General features: G+C 42.8%; 1 protein-coding gene and 1 long non-coding RNA gene across 2 annotated transcripts; both read right to left on the bottom strand.

The window, feature by feature from the left end:
- Positions 1–290: 290 nt before the first annotated feature.
- On the bottom strand, positions 291–16641 carry ATP6V0C (ATPase H+ transporting V0 subunit c). Its single transcript, XM_026682502.2, has 3 exons — positions 16270–16641; positions 4484–4667; positions 291–1211 (listed from the first exon to the last, which is right to left on the bottom strand). The coding sequence occupies exons 1-3, from the start codon at positions 16346–16348 to the stop codon at positions 1004–1006; spliced, it is 471 nt and encodes a 156-aa protein (XP_026538287.1). The 5' UTR covers positions 16349–16641; the 3' UTR covers positions 291–1003.
- Positions 2414–4260, bottom strand: LOC148129649 (uncharacterized). The gene is made up of 2 exons (XR_015750872.1): positions 3687–4260; positions 2414–3460 (listed from the first exon to the last, which is right to left on the bottom strand). It is a non-coding gene; the product is annotated as an uncharacterized LOC148129649 (long non-coding RNA).
- Positions 16642–18562: the final 1921 nt, after the last annotated feature.

The raw sequence follows: 18562 nt of genomic DNA, 5'->3' as shown, positions 1-18562 counted from the left end.
ATTATCACCAGCTCCCAAATTAACCAAGTGGGCCGAATTCACACCATCTGTTCCTGCCCCATACATTCAAGGCTAAAACTAACCCAGCTCTGACATTTCTGGTTTCATAAAAGCTGGGCGACTTCCCTCCCTCCCATTTGTTAGCAAGCTCCAGGCATTTCCCAAGCTCATGTTGGGAGGAGGGCGATTTGGTGGCGGTATGGGAGGGGGAGGCTGTGCTGGGTGGCACCGGGGTTTGGAAACCCCGCCTCTCGAGGCAACTCACAACAAGACACACCGTGCAACCATGATACAGTGGAGGAATTGTTTTTTTATTACCTGGAAACGTATTACTGCAAAATCCAACATTGGCTGCACAACTTTTGGATGCCAGAGCGTACAGTTTTTACTATTTGGGAACACAGGAGTGTCTCAGACATTGTTGCTGTTATCTGTATAAACACAAACAGTCTCACACTCCGATACCAGGACACGACAGCAATCATTGAGAATCAAATTACATCCAAGGATTTCTCTGCACTTAACAGTTAACCCCACAGTGTAGTAATCTATGCATGAGATTAATATATATATATATATATAATTGTGTGTGTGTGTGTGTAGAGAGAGAGAGCATGGAAAATTGAAAGCTCTTGTTCCATTATGTATGAACATGTCAAGTCTTATAAATAAAACATCCAATGAAGAGAGAGAGGGGGAAAATTAGCGTTTTCTAGTTTATATTTATACATAAAGGACTCTAAATGGCAAAAATGGATGGAAAAACAGCAAAGGGGCTTCCCTCCAAGCCTTGTGGGAAAAGGCTTGTGGCAGGCCCTCGTTGCTTTTCATATCGAAGTACACAGAGGACAGACAAGTCACATACATTGCGCAAATTTACAAGAGATCAACTACCAAACTGATGACAACTGTACACATTGTGGAGAGACCGTTTTTTTTTTTTTTCTCTTCAAATTCTGGAACTTTGTAAGTTTGTTTTGCTTTCCATCACGCTCTGCGGCTGTTACCCTTTTGTGGAAAGGATGAGGCCAACGATGAGGCCGTACAGCCCCAAGACTTCAGCAAAGATCAAGATCAGGATCATGCCCACAAATAACCTCGGCTGCTGCGCCGTCCCCCGGACACCTGCGTCACCCACGATGCCGATGGCAAAGCCGGCAGCCAAACCACTGAGGCCTACACTCAATCCAGCGCCCAACTGGAGGAAGCTCCTGCAAGGGAAGGGAAGGGAAAGGAAGACAAGCTGAATGGCACGTTGGAAACAACCCACCTCAATCAGGGAAAACTGATCGTTTTCTGGAGGAGAAGAGGAAGAATCTGACTTCCTCTCTAGAAGTCAACTTCCTCCAGCCTTGGTGCTTTCCAACAAGATCTTTGGAGAGCAGCGTCGAGTTACAGAAGATTCGGTTGGAAAAAAAGAAAGAAAAAAAGGACCCAGCCCAAAACACCTTTTACTAAAATCTGGGCTGCTTTCACCAAGGCCAGCCTAAAACTTTCCTGCAGAGTGGGCTCATATTTACCCTCCTGTAACAAAAAAAAAGATGCTAGTAATTAAGAGCATCTCACATCTACGCAACTGTGTTTAGCAGAACGCAGGGTATTAAAACATATGCTGATGCAACGCTCCCAATTATGAAGAACTACATGGCAAGAAGATTATTGACAGAATATTCAAAACCCCTTAAAGAGCAAACAACAAAGCAAATCACATTTTGGAGATTGTCACAGCAGGATAAATCTCATAAATGTTAGGACTCTCTGCTGAACTTACATCATGGTTATTTATTTGTTAGTTCCTCAGCAAACTAGTTGCCAATGCATTGCTACTTTGGATTTGCTTCTGGTAGAAGAGATGCAACTGCCCTTGAACCTCTGTACATAAATATGATTTGTCAAAAAAGCCATCATTAGGCTTACAAAGAAAGTAAGTCATGAACTTAGCCACATGATAGTTTTGCATCTAAGGGAGGTGGGTGGTTGAAAAATGTGTAACAAATATAGGGTGGACCTCTTCTGGGCTCTTCCTGAGGCAGTGACAGTGACATATGGAGCCATGGTGGCACAGTGGTTAGAATGCAGTATTGCAGGCTAATTCTGCCAACTGCCAGCAGTTCAATTTTCACTGGCTCATGGTTAACTCAGCCTTCCATCCTTCCAAGGTCGGTAAAATAAGGACCCAGATTGTTGAGGGCAATAGGCTGACTACTCTGTAAACTGCTTAGAGAGGCTGCAAAGCACTGTGAAACGGTATATAAGTCTGAGTGCTATTGCTATCTCATATTCAACCTGGCAAGTTTTATACCATTGGCCAAGTCTCATTTGTCAAGAATAAAACATTTTGTCCCTTCAACTTCTTGGCAAGCTATCCTTAGCTTTCCTCTAATGATGCTACCAACCATCCGGTCTTGCACCCATGTTCTTTTTTCCCCCTCAGCCTTTCTAGTTAATCTTAGTTTTTCTAAGACGGAAAGCTACTGTAAGCAACACAGTTATTCCTGAAAGGACAGACATGAGTGGGTTCCCCTTGTCAACTACAGCCACTCATGAAAATTTAAAGCTGGTTGTGTTTCAGCCCATTTTAAGCACACCTGGAAACTTCTGGGCATGTCTAACATAGCAGCGGGAGGATTAGCTTACCAACATGTTTCAATTAAGCATCTCTGAATAATTAAAAAGCATTGCATTGGATACCAGTTATTTTGTTTTAAAGGATTTTGCTTCATGAATGAAAGAAGCAAGGAAAGACACCAGCCAGAGCGAGCCAAGAGTCAGTTCTCTCTGGAAATAAATGCAGGTTTTGATACCCCAAAAGGTGACTTAAGAGTCTTTCTAGTGGGATGGACCCCTTGTTTGTCATATTGCACCATTTTGGGAACACAACACCCAATGCTGTACTGGTAGTCCTTGACTTATAACCACAATTGGGACTAGAATTTCAGCCACTAAGCGAGGCGGTTAAATGCCTGATTTCACCACTTTTGCCATGATTAAGTGAATCACCGCAGTCATTAAGTGAATCTGGATTTTCCCCATTGACCCATGCTGATTGGAAGCTGCCCGGGACGGGACTTTGCAACCATTGTAAATATATGCTGGTTGCCAAGCACCCAATGTTGATCGCATGCCTGTGGGGAGAATGCAAGCGTCATACGTGCGAGGACCAATCGGAGGTCACTTTTTTTGTGTGGCTTGGAACAGTTGCTAAATGAATGGTCACAAGCTGAGGACTACCTGAAGATATGGCACTGGGAATCTACAAGCTTCCACGTGTAGGATTACCTCCTGGGAAAATCCGATTATGGGGCATGATGGCTGGAGCTATGCCAAGTTGCCTTTTAGTTTGGTCCCTAGTTTTCTATCACAGAACTTGGGTTTCCTGCCTACAGTTGAGCCACTTAACACCAAGACATCACCTGGGCCGTAGGATTCCAATGCTGGGTTTAGTCAAGGCAGGTATGGCCTAGTGCAGTGGTCCCCAACCTTTTTTATGCTGCGGCCCGGTACCGGCATCAGCTGGGCGCCGCCATCTTGTTTTGATGAAAAAGTGCTTCCGGTGAGCTTTCTACCCAGAAAAGCTCACCGGAAGCACTTTTTCATCAAAACAAGATGGCAGCGCCCAGCAAACCAGCAGGATTTGTTCCATGGACCGGTACCGGTCCGCAGACCGGTGGTTGGGGACCCCTGGCCTAGTGCACTACAAAGAGGAGGCAGACTTTTGTTGGCTCACTATGGCCTTTTGAATGAGCAAAACATCCACTCTAAGTGGTTTCAAGACCAGGACAATTACAAGTTTAATTTACACTGATATTTTTTTTTTAAAAAAAACTCTGTTTCTCCCTTAGAATACACTTTTTCATTACATGGAACATTACAATTTGATTACCATTTTTGGAAACTCTGGAGAAAGCACCAGAATCTTTTAAGGGCAACTTATCCTCCTCTTCTATTCTACAGAAATACAACTGAAATCAGAAGTCTTTTATTAAATACTGTAGCATTGACAATGATCCTAACCTCCCCCTATTTCTGTTCCATTAAAAAACCAAAACCAAAATAAAATAAATAGTGCTAATATAAATAATAAATACTTTAAATAAATAAATTTGGGGTACTGCAGTGTTTTTCAACCATGGCAACTTTTAAGGCATGAGGACTTCAATTCCCAGAATTCCCCAGCCAGCAAAGCAAAGCTGGATGGGGGAATTCTGGGAGTTGGAAGTCCACATGACTGAAAGTTGCCAAGGTTGAGAAACATTGGTGCACAGCATTCATTTTCCCTGAGAGCTGCTCCTCTCATAGCAAACATCAAAGGCCTGAGGAATGTTGATTCTGCACCCTGTTCCTTCTGGTGTGCAATTTCTGAAGATCAGCATTTCCCTTCTTGTAGAGCAGAGAATAGAATTCAGTTGGATGCTTTCCATCGAGAGTCAGATCCCTAAGCCTGCAAGGGACCTCTGCAGCCCTGCTTCGCCGAGAAACTTACTTGAATAGCGACATGTTATATGCGACAGAGCTGGAAATCAGGACAGCCACTACCAAGCCATAGATCGCTATGATACCCGCCATGACCACAGGAATGATGGACTTCATGATCAGCTCTGGCCTCATGACTGACATGGCAGCTATGCCTGTGCCGCTCTTCGCTGTGCCGTAGGCGGCGCCCAAGGCTGCAAGAGAGAAAAGTCACAGGTGAGTCCTACCAAAAGGCCCAACTTTTGTCATGCAAGTTTCAGACTAAGACACTAATCCAGGGCTGTCAAACCCCAGGCCCACGGGCCGGATGAGTCACACACTGGCCACGCCCCTGCCCGGTTTAGCAAAGGGGGTGGAAAAGTCCCGATATGTCATGTGATGCTGCAGTGACGTGAGTTTGACACCCCTGCTCTAATGGAACACTAAGGCATCTGCTCAGGTAAGTGTCCATTTTTAAAACCATGCCTAATCATTTATACGTGCACATCTATGCTTGAAATTTCCATCCATCTATCCATCCATCCAATCTTTTTGTGACCACCTCGATCAATGGCTCTGGGCAGCTAGAAGTTAATCCTAAGGACAGCGTATTATTGCCTTCTAGGTAACAAGCTTAGTCCAGTAAATATTCCTTTACTGTTTGATGAAGGTACGGATGCAACTTTTTTCCCCTTTTGTTTTACAAAGGTTGAGAGTTTGAAATGAGCAAGGTGGGAAGGATTTTGTCACGTTAGGGAAGCGAAGCTGGGATTTATTTATTTATTTTTGATCCTGGGGAACGCTAGGAATTTCTGTGATATTAAATGTATATTTTACACAACACTCAGTCCCCATTTCCCCATTTCCAAAAGCAATAAACTAATTACTATACTTTTAAGAAATTCTGGTCAGGGCTGCAGAAATGATCCTCTCCCTGTTTCATTCACCGAGAAACAGCATAATTTTGAAATATGTTACTAGGATTAGATCAACTCTTTCTTTTTCCAATACAAAAAAAAAAAAAAAGGAAAGCAATGTCATTGCATGGGAAAGGTGCAGAAATTTGCCTCCTTATATAACCAACTCAACCTGCTAAGCTTGTTTTCTCCACCTTCAATGAGTCAAAGACTACCCAAGCACAAGCCAAGGAGGACATCTTGTGTGTCCCAACCTCATCCATCCATTTAGCAATAGCACTCAGACTTATATACCGCTTCATAGTGCTTTACAGCCCCCTCTAAGCGGTTTACAGAGTCAGCATCTTGCCCCAATCTGGATCCTCATTTTACCCACCTCGGAAAGATGGAAGGCTGAGTCTACCTCAGAATTGAATTGCTGGCAGTGGGCAGAGTTAGCCTGCAATACTGCATTGCGCCACCACAGCTCATTTCAAGAAAAAGTGTGTGATCTAACACCATCCTTCACTGCGGCTCTCAAAATGCCAGTTTTGATTTTAGAGGCTGAAATTCGGCGATCATAAACAAGAAAGACAGAAGAGGTAGAATTGGGACAGCAAAAAGCCATCGTCCTGCTGTTGCCCAGGTAGGTTAGCAATGATCAAAATTAACAAGGATCCCAGCTTTTCCTCAAGATTTGAGAGCAGATACTATTATGACAAATATTTGCTCCTGGGAGAAAAAGAACTCACAGCAGATACTTAGCAGGGCACTATGGGGGTTTGCCAGGAGAGATGTTATGTGCCACTTTGTCTCCTCCATCCCTTCCTTGCAGTTAAATTCTTCACTAAAAACAATAGAAATGAGCTGAATCCCTTGCCGCGAGTGGCTATGGGACACCCTGCACCAGGAGGGCATTTTGCTTGTAAGCATGCCAGGACCACAGTGTGCAAAAACTTAGGATCAGGGGACTGTACAATGGCCACCCTCCCAAATTAGCCATAAGCTATTGTTCTCCATCTTTGGGAGGTGAGGTGGGGGAGGAGAAAGGAGGAGGAGGGGCAAAGTGTCCTGTCTGGGGTTCTTAAACTCTTTGTTCACTCTCTTAGTACTTGACCGTTCTGAGGATTCTCTGCAGATGAGACTGTGCTACAGAAACCGGGCTGAAAGCAGGGACACAAACAAATTGCTAAAAGCATGTGATTCTATTCATTTGTTTTCTAGAAATTTATTGCAAAACACAGTCTGTTATCTTCTGCTCTGCTGCATAAACAGTCCAAAGTCTGAAAGTTCTCGGTAGCAAAGTTGTTAGTTTGTCTGTTGTTCAGCTTTTATTAATGTCTTTAGTCCTGAGCTAGTCCTTGACTTAGCCACCAGTATGTTTACACCTTCCAGCTTCCTAGGACGGGGCTACTCTTTGTAAAATCAAAGCCCATCAGAAATAGCAAAACGTTAAGCAAAATTGCTTCTAACGCAGCTGTTCTGGAAACATAATCAGAAATGACTGTGTGGGCCTATTTTCCGAGAGTCTGGCCAGAAGGTGATGTTTCATTTCTGCTTTCATATACTAAAGAAACATTTAAGTACAAAGATGTGCTAAAGATGCTCTGACACCTCTTTTTTCCAGGTATGTCCATGCTACAATGTCCCAAACTCCCAGACAAGTTGACAGTTTCAATTCTTGAAGCTGCAGTGCCAACATGGGTAGAGGCTGTGTGTTACAGGTGGTAATCGATGCACACATAGTTACCAGGCACAATTCTAAATACAGGATTGATCATTCACTGCCTTTAGATTTCGAAGCCAGCAGCCCTCTTAGGCCCTATCACCTGAGGATATCTGATACCTGAGGATTCGTAACAAGCTAACAAGGAGTTTTTAACTCTATGCCCAGCAAAACCAGGTGACCTGCATTTGCTAAACCAATTTTTTCTTGGCTATGTAGCTGCTCAGATAAATCATATGTAATTGCTAAAACCAGGTCTATGTCTACAAAAGATACTGGACAGTTGAAACCGCTTCCTTGTTTCTATGAGCATCACATGGAACTCAACCATACCCTTTTCAATTCCGAACTGAAAGCAAGAACTACATTTCCAGCTTAACTGAATCTGTTTTTGTTTTTATAGAAGACCAAGTATACACAAATAATTTTGATTGTTCCTTTCTGAGGAACTATCATGGGGGTATCCATCTGATGATGCCTTGTCTAGATAAATGCCAAGTGAATAGTTATGGATCAAGGGACCAAAAAAAATCGATCACTTTAATCCAATGGAGACTTCCTAGAAAATCTCCTATATCCATATTTCACAAGTACCATAAAATACTTTAAACGGTGGCAGGGATCAGTTTTCATTTCCTATGAATGACTCTTGGGCACACATAACATCCTCAAGTATTCCTCCAAATAAAAATGGCACTAGAGGTTGGCACTGCCATTTCACCTTCCCTTCTTTTTTAATAGGCACTGCAGGAAAAACATTGAGGGTATCATCCTAGGGAATTGAGATCTAACCTCACTGGTGATCATTATATGCAGCTTATGAGAGATAAAATATGTCTTAACCCTAACTCAAAAACAAGTAGCTACTTGTCATTAATTCAAAACTAAAAACTCACTTATGGATAACAACTAGTAACAAGAACAAGTGAAGTCCAAGACATTTGATATATAGCCCATATGAGCATTCCTTTAAGTCCCAATGAAGCTTGCAAATTCTTGCATAACTGTAGTGGAAAGTTTAACAGTTTCTCTTCACAAAACCTGATTTTAGATCTTATTATAGTTTGACAACATTCTTAAAAACTGTTTTCCCCTTGATGCATTGTATTTTGTGAAACAATCATTGTTTATTTAGCCAATCAGATTTGGTTGATTACAGTGGGATTAACACAAACAAGTGATTTATTTATTTATTTTAAAAGGTGGCTGAGGTCCAGAGAGCCACTTTTAAGGTCTCCTCAAAAGTTTTGGTATGCCTGGTAAGATTTTGCTTTTTCAGCCTGTGAATAAAATGTTATCCCCTATCTCAAATTCGCATTGCTCTACACAGTGGTCAAGCACTCTTTAAGCATGAGGAACTACAGATAGGCCTATCAACTAATGACATTTAAATCTCAGTGATATTAAAAGTCATTCCTCTGAATGGTTAGGATTGTCTGCTATGATAGATGGACCCTATATTCAGCTGTCAGATAGAAAAGGAGTAGTTTTATATTCATTTCTTAAAATTATAGGAAAACTATTGAGCACCCTCAGTAAAGGCCAATTGCAGCAAATAGTAGAGCAAGATATGTCAAAGATTTTAGCTGCACTTCAAGCATTCACGTGACAAATTTAGGAAAATTAGAACACAACTTAATTTCCACTTCCCAATTTCAGATGCAAAGCAGCACTGGTTAAAATGCCCAAATGGCACCTGCAAGCTTTGCGAGCTGTTAAATACATTACATTAATACATAGGGAAGAGGGAAGAAAAAAAGAGTTCCTGTTGGTGAATTGGTAGAGGGAAAAATCAGTTTGGGAAGTTGACTCAAACGCTTTCAAATCATGACAGAAAACTATTTTGCCAAGCTCCAGAAAGCTACCTTATGACTGAGGGACCACAATTTCACACAAAAGGGCAAAGCGATCTCAAACCGTTGTGTCAAGTCACTAGAGAGTATATTTCACAAGTGATATTCTAGCAGGGATCAAGTTTGGGCTATTTGTGAAGCTTTCACGGACTACCTTAAGAAATTAGCATCTTCTGGTTGAGCAGGAGCGAAAAGAGGCCTCCATCCTTAACGTTATAGAGACACCAGATCAGAGAGTAATCTATTTTCATTTAAAAAATGGACATGACTAAGCCTGTTCAGTGGCACAAGGTGGCATGCAAAAAGCAATTTGTTTCCCAGCTGTCACACAGCAGACAGAAAAACTGTGAATCAGAAAGCCACAGGCAGTTTTAAGAACAATACCTTAAGCACACACCTGATTCTTCGATCCCACAGGAAAGGGCAGCACATATCCCATCACTAGCTGTATTTATTCCTTCTATTCAAATTGTAACCAGTCTGCATTCTTTTTAAAGAGGGACATTACATATTTTTTTCCCCTTTGAAACTGGTGATTCAGTAACATTTTTCCAAATGTTGCCCTACAGTCCTATAGAGCAGGGGTCCCCAACCACCGGTCCGCGGACCGTACCGGTCGCGGAACAAGCCTTACCGGGCATCTGGCTGCTGGGCGCCGCCATCTTTTTGGTAAAAAAGCAATTTTTCTCAAAAAAAGATGGCGGCGCCAGCGCTGGTGAGCTTTTCCGGGTAGAAAGCCATTTTACCCGAAAAGCTCACCAGAAAGCGCTGCGCCGCTTATTTGATGAAAAATCACTTCCGTGACGTCACCGGAAGTGATTTTTCATCAAAAGATGGCGGCGCCCAGCTGACGCCGGAACCGGGCCGCGGCGTCGAAAAGGTTGGGGATCCCTGCTATAGAGTACTCTTTCAATTTGCATATTAATCTGGGAAGTGCTACGTTAGACAGCACGTATAATTGCGGATTAAATGAACTGTGGTCTTCATACTATATTGCCAGCTATGGCAGAATTTCAGCTGTTCCTCTCTCTAAATTGGTGTGAGCAGGGATTTAAAGAAGGGGAATAAACTACCTGTTCGAAAACTGCTGCTTAAGCTGTTCATATTTTTTTTTTACTATGGTGTGCAAGAAAAATAGAAAAACTTCAACAGGAAATATAAAACAAGAAAACAACAAAACCTTGTTGCAATTCATATTTTAAAAGAACACTTTTCAGCAGTTGAGTCTTTGCACAAATTGTAACATTTTAAAAAAAACAATAAAGTACCATGCTGTGTTCTCAGAACAATACCGGTTTCATTCGAATGGCTGACAAGCATGAAAGATGTAGAGTTTCAGCCATTATGGCGACTCTGCCTAAGAGTACTGAAAATCAAGACAATATGGCTTTATTTCAGATATGAAATGAATCAGGGCTTATCTTTTTCCATGATCCAGTAGTTTAAGTCAGCATGTTCTTGCTCAGAAGCTGCCACGATATTTCCATCAGGTTTGAGGGACACTCATTGGAAAAATATAGGCAACGCAACTGTAGTGCCATCTCTACTGAAAGTCAGTGGTCCAAAAATAAATTGGTTATCAGGCTTTATAATTCTCAGATTCAAATATAAGCAAGCTTATTCTTTGGTCACATGGGCCTAACCCCAACACAACTGTGTTTATGGGCCCATATTCTCCATCTTTAGCTTAATCACATCCACGTAGGGTTGTCCAATAAGCAAGTTACTATGATACACAGAGCATTAAGAAACCATTAGGTTACTACTTATTGCTCTTTATTAGTGTCTTTGATCTCTTATGTAGCATTTCTTTTACCAAGTACAATCCTGTTTAACAAAATGCCTCCAGTATTAATAAATCTGATATAGTAAAACCTTAAATACAGTATTATACTTTTAAGATGTCAAAAGATCCAATGGCATCCATGCTTCAACGTATTAACACAAATGTCCCTCTGAACTCTGTAGAAACGCTCAAACAGAAGAGTGGTGACTATTTATAGGCAAGTGACCGGCTTCATATAGCATGTTAAGCCATGCTTGTTTAAACATGTTTCTTGAACATTATTCCCAAACATCGGTCTGAAAGGAAATCTTGATTGAATTTTCCCCCCTTGAGGCAAGTTTTCCTTCATAGGATTGCATATCTGAGAAAAGGCAATTCAAACTACAGAGACCATCTTTATCTGCTCAAATACAGAATTCATGCACTTTATGATTGTACCCCACCCAGACAATGCTAACTAGAAATGTAGGCTATTGGTGGGGGGGGGGGAGAGAGAGAGAGAGCTTAACATCCAACCCATATTTCCAAGAATATTTTTTTGCTCCTTGTAGCACTATATTAAATACTAATTCTTTTTCATCACATATACAATTTAAAACAATTTAGAATTGTTTTTAAATACATCTTAGTTCTAAAAGCAAAGGGCACCCCTGCTGTTGTTCTCAGCAACTATTTTTTCCAAAAATGATACTTTGAACAAAATGATAATCATGTCAGAATAGGGGAATTTGACTAGATATATATTTAACAGAATAGATTCTACTAAGTTTTACTGATTTTCTCAGCCATCTGATTCCTAAAGATTCTGCTTTCATCAACCTTCTTCCCATAGCTACCTGTTCCTAAGACATCAATTCTGAAGAAATGTTGACAGCCAACAGTTAAATGAGGCAGTTTTGTAACACAGGATGATGGCTGGGGTCATACATTCCCTGAAGGTATAATTCTTTTAAACCAGGTTTGTGGATTGAACTATAGCTGGCTGAATTCATGCATTTTTTAAAAGTAATATTTCCCTGGTTAGATATATACATCGAATCACCATGAAGTAAACCACATGATGGGCCTAATGCAGTATACAGATCTAGTCAATTTACTGATAAGCTGACATATAATCCAAAACGGAAAACAATAGCTTTGCACTGGCAGTTCACATACAGAAATGGCACTAATAATCACAAAATTTTGCAGATCAGAAGCCTAGGATGAGCCTAGTTTCCCAATATCTAACATTCTAAAGCAGAGAGACAAAAGCCATGATAGCTAAAAATGATTCCAAGGCATACGAATTATCCCAGGCACATGTATTTTCCAAACTGCCTTTCTGTACAGAAAGTCACCTTAATCACAAGTGCTAAAATTGATGACACAATCACTATTTTGTGATAGGGATGAACATTCTAACACCTGCCCTAAAATAAGCAAATTGCAATTAAAACCAAAGGACCAATTTCAAATGCACTCTTGCTCATATGAGATGGACCCACCAAATCTGTGGCTCCCAATTCCTCCACTCTGCCAATGTTTTATTCTATGTACTGTACCGTCATAAATCATGGTTCGTAAGCCAAAATGCTTCAGTTCGTACAACAAAGGTGAAACCAAAAGCACCATCTTTGGCTTAGCAGAGGGTTGTTCAAACCTGGCAACTTTTAAGATTTGTGGACTTCCAAAGTCTTAAAAGTTGCCAAGTTTGGAGATCCCCTGACTCAGCATGATGTATAACTTCCTCATGCCATTTCAAGAACCATGTGTAGCGAAACCTGATGGGGATTATGGCCATTTTACTCCTTGGAAATTTGTCACCATTTCCTTCTGCAATGTGAAACCTGTTAGAATTAGCCATGTTACAAGGAAAAATTAAATTACTCCGTGGTATTTGACCATCCTTGCATATAACCTAATGAAAGGGGAAAAAATACATTATCCCTTGAGAATAGAGATCAATCTCCACTGTTGATCACCTGAAGGTCATCAGTGAATCCCTCACAATATTAGCCAGGGGTAACTAGAATGGTTTCTACGAGATGTTTACTATCATCAGAAATTAGCGTGTATAGGACAAAGATGAGGCTGTTTATACAACACAATTTCTGCATTCAGCCTGCTTACACAGAACAGAGCTTGGATCTACTAACAGCCATCTAGGCTTCAATGAGTCACTAAGATCTATAATACACGACTACATTTTCTCTTCCTTATGGCCCTCCAAGGCAGAACTCAATGCCATTCTTACCTACCTTATTCACACCTCAAAATTCTCATATTGGGCTGCCTGCCACAAGCAGATTAACTTCTGGCCTGTTAGTGTGAAGTGATTAGCAAGCTGAGCATCCAGTACTTGGAAATACTAAGAGTTGCCCAACACAAGCTGAATCAGGAAAAGATTGCAACAGTAGATACAACGAATGACACTTACCCTCTACTTAGTTTGTTTAGTGACCATTTGAAGTTAGAATGGCACTGAAAAAAGTGACTTATGACCATTTTTCACACTTACGACTGTTGCAGCATACCTGTGGTCAAAATTTGGACACTTGTCAATTGGCTCATATTTACAACAGCTGCAGTGTCCTGGGGTCATGTGATCACCTTTTGCGACCTTCTAACAAGCAAATTCAATGGAGAAGCCAGGTTAATAACCATGTTACTAACTTAACGGTGGTGATTCAGTTAACTGTGACAAGATAGGTTTTAAAAAGGGGCAAAATGCACTCAACGGCCAACCTGCTTAACAGAAATGTTTGGCTCAATTGTGGTAGTAAGTCAAGGACTAGCTACACTCCATTGTGCATTATATCATATGCATACAACTATCTCCTTGGATAGAGTCCACTTTCCGCTACAGTAAAAAAATTAAAAAGTATTTTGTATTTCTGCATTGGGGGTTTTCTGAGGGTGGAGGGGCAGCACCAGAGTCAAGTAGTAGACAGATGTTCTAAGCCTTTAGAAATGGCATCAGTATGAATAGCCTGTCCCCTTGGGGGCAGGCCCAATGGTTTCAGTTCAAGGATGCAAGCTGCTGCTATCAAATCATTAGTGATGATCGTAAACTGCAAAAGTCAACCTGAGGTTTTACTGCTTTGCAAATTTCCATTAACTATTAAGTCACATGAAAAAGGCAGCAAAAAGGCTTAAAGAAGTTACGTGGCAAAAATAGACCTGGAAGTTTAAAGCTGGCTCTTTTTTCACCCTTGCTTATTTCTTTTTTCAATTCCTACAAGGAAATCAATTAAGCTGGTTTGAACTGCAGTGGCAAACACAAAAGACCTCATGGTTCCAATGAGGGGCAACTCAAGTTCTCATTTCCATTCAGTCACAATGAATGCCTCAGGCTAGCCAGTCTCACAACTAAATTTATCCCAACACCCCTACAGAGGAAAGAAAAATAAAAAAAATTATATTCAAAGATGATTAGAATGCACAGTAATCTTTGCAGGAAAAGAGATTCTCCAGAGAAGATACCAATAATTGAATTTTATCTAAGATGTAACAAAAAAAAAAGCAAAGTGACAAGTTAGGCACAATTTGTATAGTACCTTCAAAATGAAAAAGCTACAAGGTCTTCAATTAAATCTCAGGGAAAGTATATTTCAGAAGACTGCCATGTAAGTATTCATTTTAAGAGAACTGTGTGAATTTTGTATTAATACTGACAATGTGGCATATTGTGGTTTGAGCTTAGCATGGCACTATCAACCCAACCAAATCTGGTTTAATAAAACTAAGGTTAAACTGGCTTAGCAGGATAGATGAAGACCGCCACTGGGAGGTTTCTTTATCTGAAGCAATAATTTAAAACGGTGTCCACCAATCCCTGTTATAACACAGCACATAATTGTAACGTTATCGCAACCCATCTGGAAGATGACAAGACCAGAAAGGCTTCAAGGAAATTTACAGGTTGTGCACCAACAGTTGCAACATTCTCATTATCCTAAAAAACTAAGATGTGACTCTTCTGGATTAACCCCCAGTTTTGTACAATGAAGGCAGCATAAAGGTAGAAGTGAAGCTGCAACAGCAGTAAAGCTACCAGTTTCATTTTATCAGCCACTTAGGATTATTTCATCAAGCAGGCACAAGATCAAGACTGAATTTCACAGTATTCTTCCAATATCTGCAAGCTTCAGTCGCACAAGCCTGGCAGCCTACTTTGGGCTATATCTCAGTTCTGAGAACCCAGCCTTCAGCTCACAAGGAACGAAGGAGATAATGCTAGAAAAAAACCCTACTTTGCAGCTCCTCCTTAATTTGGAAATTAGTTTCTTTGCCCCCACTTGAAATCTCCCAGTCTTCCCAAGATGCCAGAAAGCCAGGCGAGCTGCATGGGGCAGTAATGTTCAAGGGTGCATTGCAAGCTTAGCTGAAATCATGGATGTGGGGAAGCAGCAGAGGCTTTTAAACATCTCTCTCTTCCCCCCTCCCAGTCATATGGCCGGTCAGGGTTCCTCCATCAGCTGGTGTTATGACATCACCCCATTTCTCCCCCCCCCCACACCTTCTGTCGCCTTTTCCCAAAGCAGCCTATCTCCTTTTCTCCCATGTCTCCCTTTCCCTTCAAATTCCCCGGATGAGCCAACCAGAAAGAGCAAAGGACCCTCCTCAAAATACCTCCCCCCCTTCTTCCCTCCCTCCCAGAAGGCAGGAGGGTTCTGGCTCCAGCCAGACTGGTGTTCCACCCTTCACCCAGGCAGGAACATCTCTGCAGCCACTTGAGGCCACCCAGCTGCTTAATGGGGGGGTGTTTTTTTTGGGGAGGAAAGAGAGGCAAGATCCGTTCCCTTTTTTTAACACTGGAGGGGGAAAAAAAAGCAATCAGATGTCACACAGATGCTGCCAGCCCAGTGGGGCACCGGAAGGGGGGAGAAAGCTTAAAAAAATAGAGATCAAACATTAAAGGGCATCTACCCTCCAAGCCCAAGGCACCCAATTTGGGGGAGAGAGAGAGAAACCCTGCCTGTCTTTTCAAAGCGAGGGTGGGGGTGGGAGAGGAATCTACTGGATCCTTCCAAGCAGGGTGGGGCTCCCCAAGCAGCCGAGGCAGAGAGAGAGAAAAGACGACATTGCCAAAAGCCACTTTGCCCTTCCCAATGCGCCAACCTCACCAACAGGACGGCGGGGCTGGGTGGCATTTCCCGACAATGGCACGACGACTCTTCCTCTTTTTTGGGGGAGGAAAGAGAAAGCAAGGATTCTCTTTAAAAAATATATATATCAAAGCAGCCTTCCCCAGCGGGGAGCCGGACTCCAGCTCCCATCCTCCCCAGCCTGGCAGCCTGCCACCCACCCGCTTGCGGGGGGAGAAGGCTTATAGCCCAGCCTTCACGCCTGCAGCCCCTTCCCCGTTTTTTTTTAAAAGCTATATCTTTCCTCCTCCCTGCCCTCCTTTGGAGACCCTCCCCAATTCAAAGGGTTGGAAGGCGCCCCCCCCTTAGAAAGCCCGGTGGGTGGTGCAGATGGAGGGGGGTCTCCGACCCCATGGTAACAGCCCCCACCCCACCCGATTTTCCTTCCCTGCCCGCCCCCCGCAAGGTGTGCTGCCGGGGGCCTCACCGCTGAAGATCATGGCGGCCGAGGCGCCCATGACGGCGAAGAAGGGGGAGTACTCGGGGCCGGCCGGAGCATTGACCATGGCGGAACCGGGTGAGGGGCGAGGAAGAGGACGACGGTGGTGGTGGGGTTGGTTGCTGCTGCTGCTGCTGCGACGCCGCCGCGGTCGGGGAACCTGAGGGGGGGAAAGGAGGGGGGTTGCTGCTGATACTCCTCGGCTTCTCTTCCGTGCTTTCGCTGTGCCGCCCGGGAACGAGGCAAGATGGCGGGGCGGCGTCAGCGGCCTGGGCGGCGGTATCGACACGACGATAGTCCTGCGCGGACGGTTCTCCGCTGCGCCCGCCGCTGGCTCTAAATACCCAGCCGCCGCAGAACAAAATGGCGGTGGAGCCCTGCGTCACGTGGCCCGCCGCTGGCTCCGCCCCTCCTCCTCCTCCTCCTCCCCCCCATACTGCTTTCCCTTCTCTTCCGCTTCTCGGCTGGGTTGTGTTTTTTTAACATGGGATATACCAAAGTGAGGTTGGGGGAGCATCGACGTCTTTGGAAAACGGACACAGCCGTTTTGAAAGCGCAGATGGCGGTTTTTCTTACACTTATATCGTGTAAAGGAAGAAAGGGGTTTTATTGGGCTGTCGTCCGAGCGATGAAATGGCCTTCTCGGCTTCCCTTCCCGCTACGACGTAGGTGGTTTCACCCCGACAAGGCTCGTCGAATCTAGTCTGAACGCGCTTGGGGATTTTTCCCCCCTCTCCTGATGAGCGTGATTCAGCGCTGATTAGCATAAGGGGCGGGGCCAGTGAGAGAAGGGCGGTCCTCTTTCTGTTCCTCTTCTGGTTTTTTTGCAAAACTGGCTGGATAAGCCGGATATATCAATCGGGATTTAATCGGCAGTAAATCAAGATTAGCATTTATATGATTCGTTTCTCTTGGAGCAACTATAGGAGGAAGATTCTGCAAGCAACTTCCTGGCACCCTGTTATCTTCCAGATGTTATTTGGGCTACAGTTCCCCAGAAGCCCCCAGCCTGAACATCTGGGTTAGGGAAAAGAGTGATTTAAAAAAGTTAAACCTATTTACTGTGTCAGGAGCACAGGGTGGGGTTTTGCTTCGTTATATTTCCAAATGAACAATGCAACAAAATGTGAGGCCCTAAAACACTCCCAGGCAGGTTGCAATTCTACACAAAGCATGGCAATCTTTAAATAAATAGAGCCTGTCAAAGAAGGTCCTTGATTTACAACTGTTGGCTGGAATGTATGATGGCCTTGGAGAAAGTGACTTGTGACCCATTCTTCCAGTTACCACCTTGCACCACCCAATGGTTACGTGTTGCAATTCAGCTGCTTCCAACCAAATCGCATTTATGATGGTTGGAGGGTCTTGTAGTGGCTAATCACAATTTGTAATCTTCCCAGCTGACAAAGTTAACTGGGGAAGTTGGACTTCCAGAAAAGAATAGAATAGAATAGAATAGAATAGAATAGAATAGAATAGAATAGAATTCTTTATTGGCCAAATGTGATTAGACAGACAAGGAATTTGTCTTTGGTGCATATGCTTTCCATGTACATACAAAGAAAAAAAAATACATTAATCAAGAATCATAAGATACAAGACTTAATAGATTACTAAATAAGCAATCAAATCATACTAGGAAACAAACAATATAAATTGTAAAGATACAAGCAACAAGGTTATAGTCATAAGTGATAAAAATGGTTCTGGGAACTGAAGTCCACATACTGGGCCAAGGAATTCTGGGAACTGAAGTCCATAAATGTTAAAGCACCCTAGCTAGGGAAGTCTGGGAATTGCAGTCCATGCCTCTTGTATAGGGATGGGCAATTAATTTTCTCCAGGGATCACATAAAAAATTGGGTCTCTTGGGTGGGGGGACTGAACCAATAGTGCTGCAAAGGTATGTAGGCATGAACACATCCACATACGTAAATTTAAAAAAATGTTGCTTTCAAAATAAAAGCAATCCTTGCATGCTGGACAGGGACAGCCAAAGAATCAGATGTGGCCTGGCTGGGGAATTCTGGGAACAGAAGTCCACGCATATTAAAGCCTTCAGGCTGGGGAATTCTGGGATTTGAAGTCCAGACCTCTTAAAGTAGAGAAACACTAAAACCCCAGGGTTGCATTGGTATTTACACGGCATTAATTAATATACCCCTTTTTGGTTGATTATCTTGCGGTTCAGATTTGGTGCTTGGCATCTCAGCATTCAAATTCCCCAGTTCTGTGGGATTACAATAAAACTGTGGCTTTACAATAAAACTGGAAGAGATGC

This window comes from Notechis scutatus, chromosome 12 (genome assembly GCF_049901735.1).
Source record: "Notechis scutatus isolate UNSWTSFEM ecotype Mainland chromosome 12, rNotScu1.2, whole genome shotgun sequence".
NCBI lineage: Eukaryota > Metazoa > Chordata > Lepidosauria > Squamata > Elapidae > Notechis > Notechis scutatus.
Note: the sequence above shows the minus strand (reverse complement) of the source record. Positions and strands in the feature narration are given on the sequence as shown.

Coding starts and splice junctions, on each gene's coding strand:
- ATP6V0C (XM_026682502.2), bottom strand. CDS start 16,348: ATGGTCAATGCTCCGGCCGGCCCCGAGTACTCCCCCTTCTTCGCCGTC. Junction 4,668..16,269: donor GGCCGCCATGATCTTCAGCG/GTGAGGCCCCCG, acceptor TCTCTCTTGCAG/CCTTGGGCGCCGCCTACGGC. Junction 1,212..4,483: donor TATAACATGTCGCTATTCAA/GTAAGTTTCTCG, acceptor CTTCCCTTGCAG/GAGCTTCCTCCAGTTGGGCG.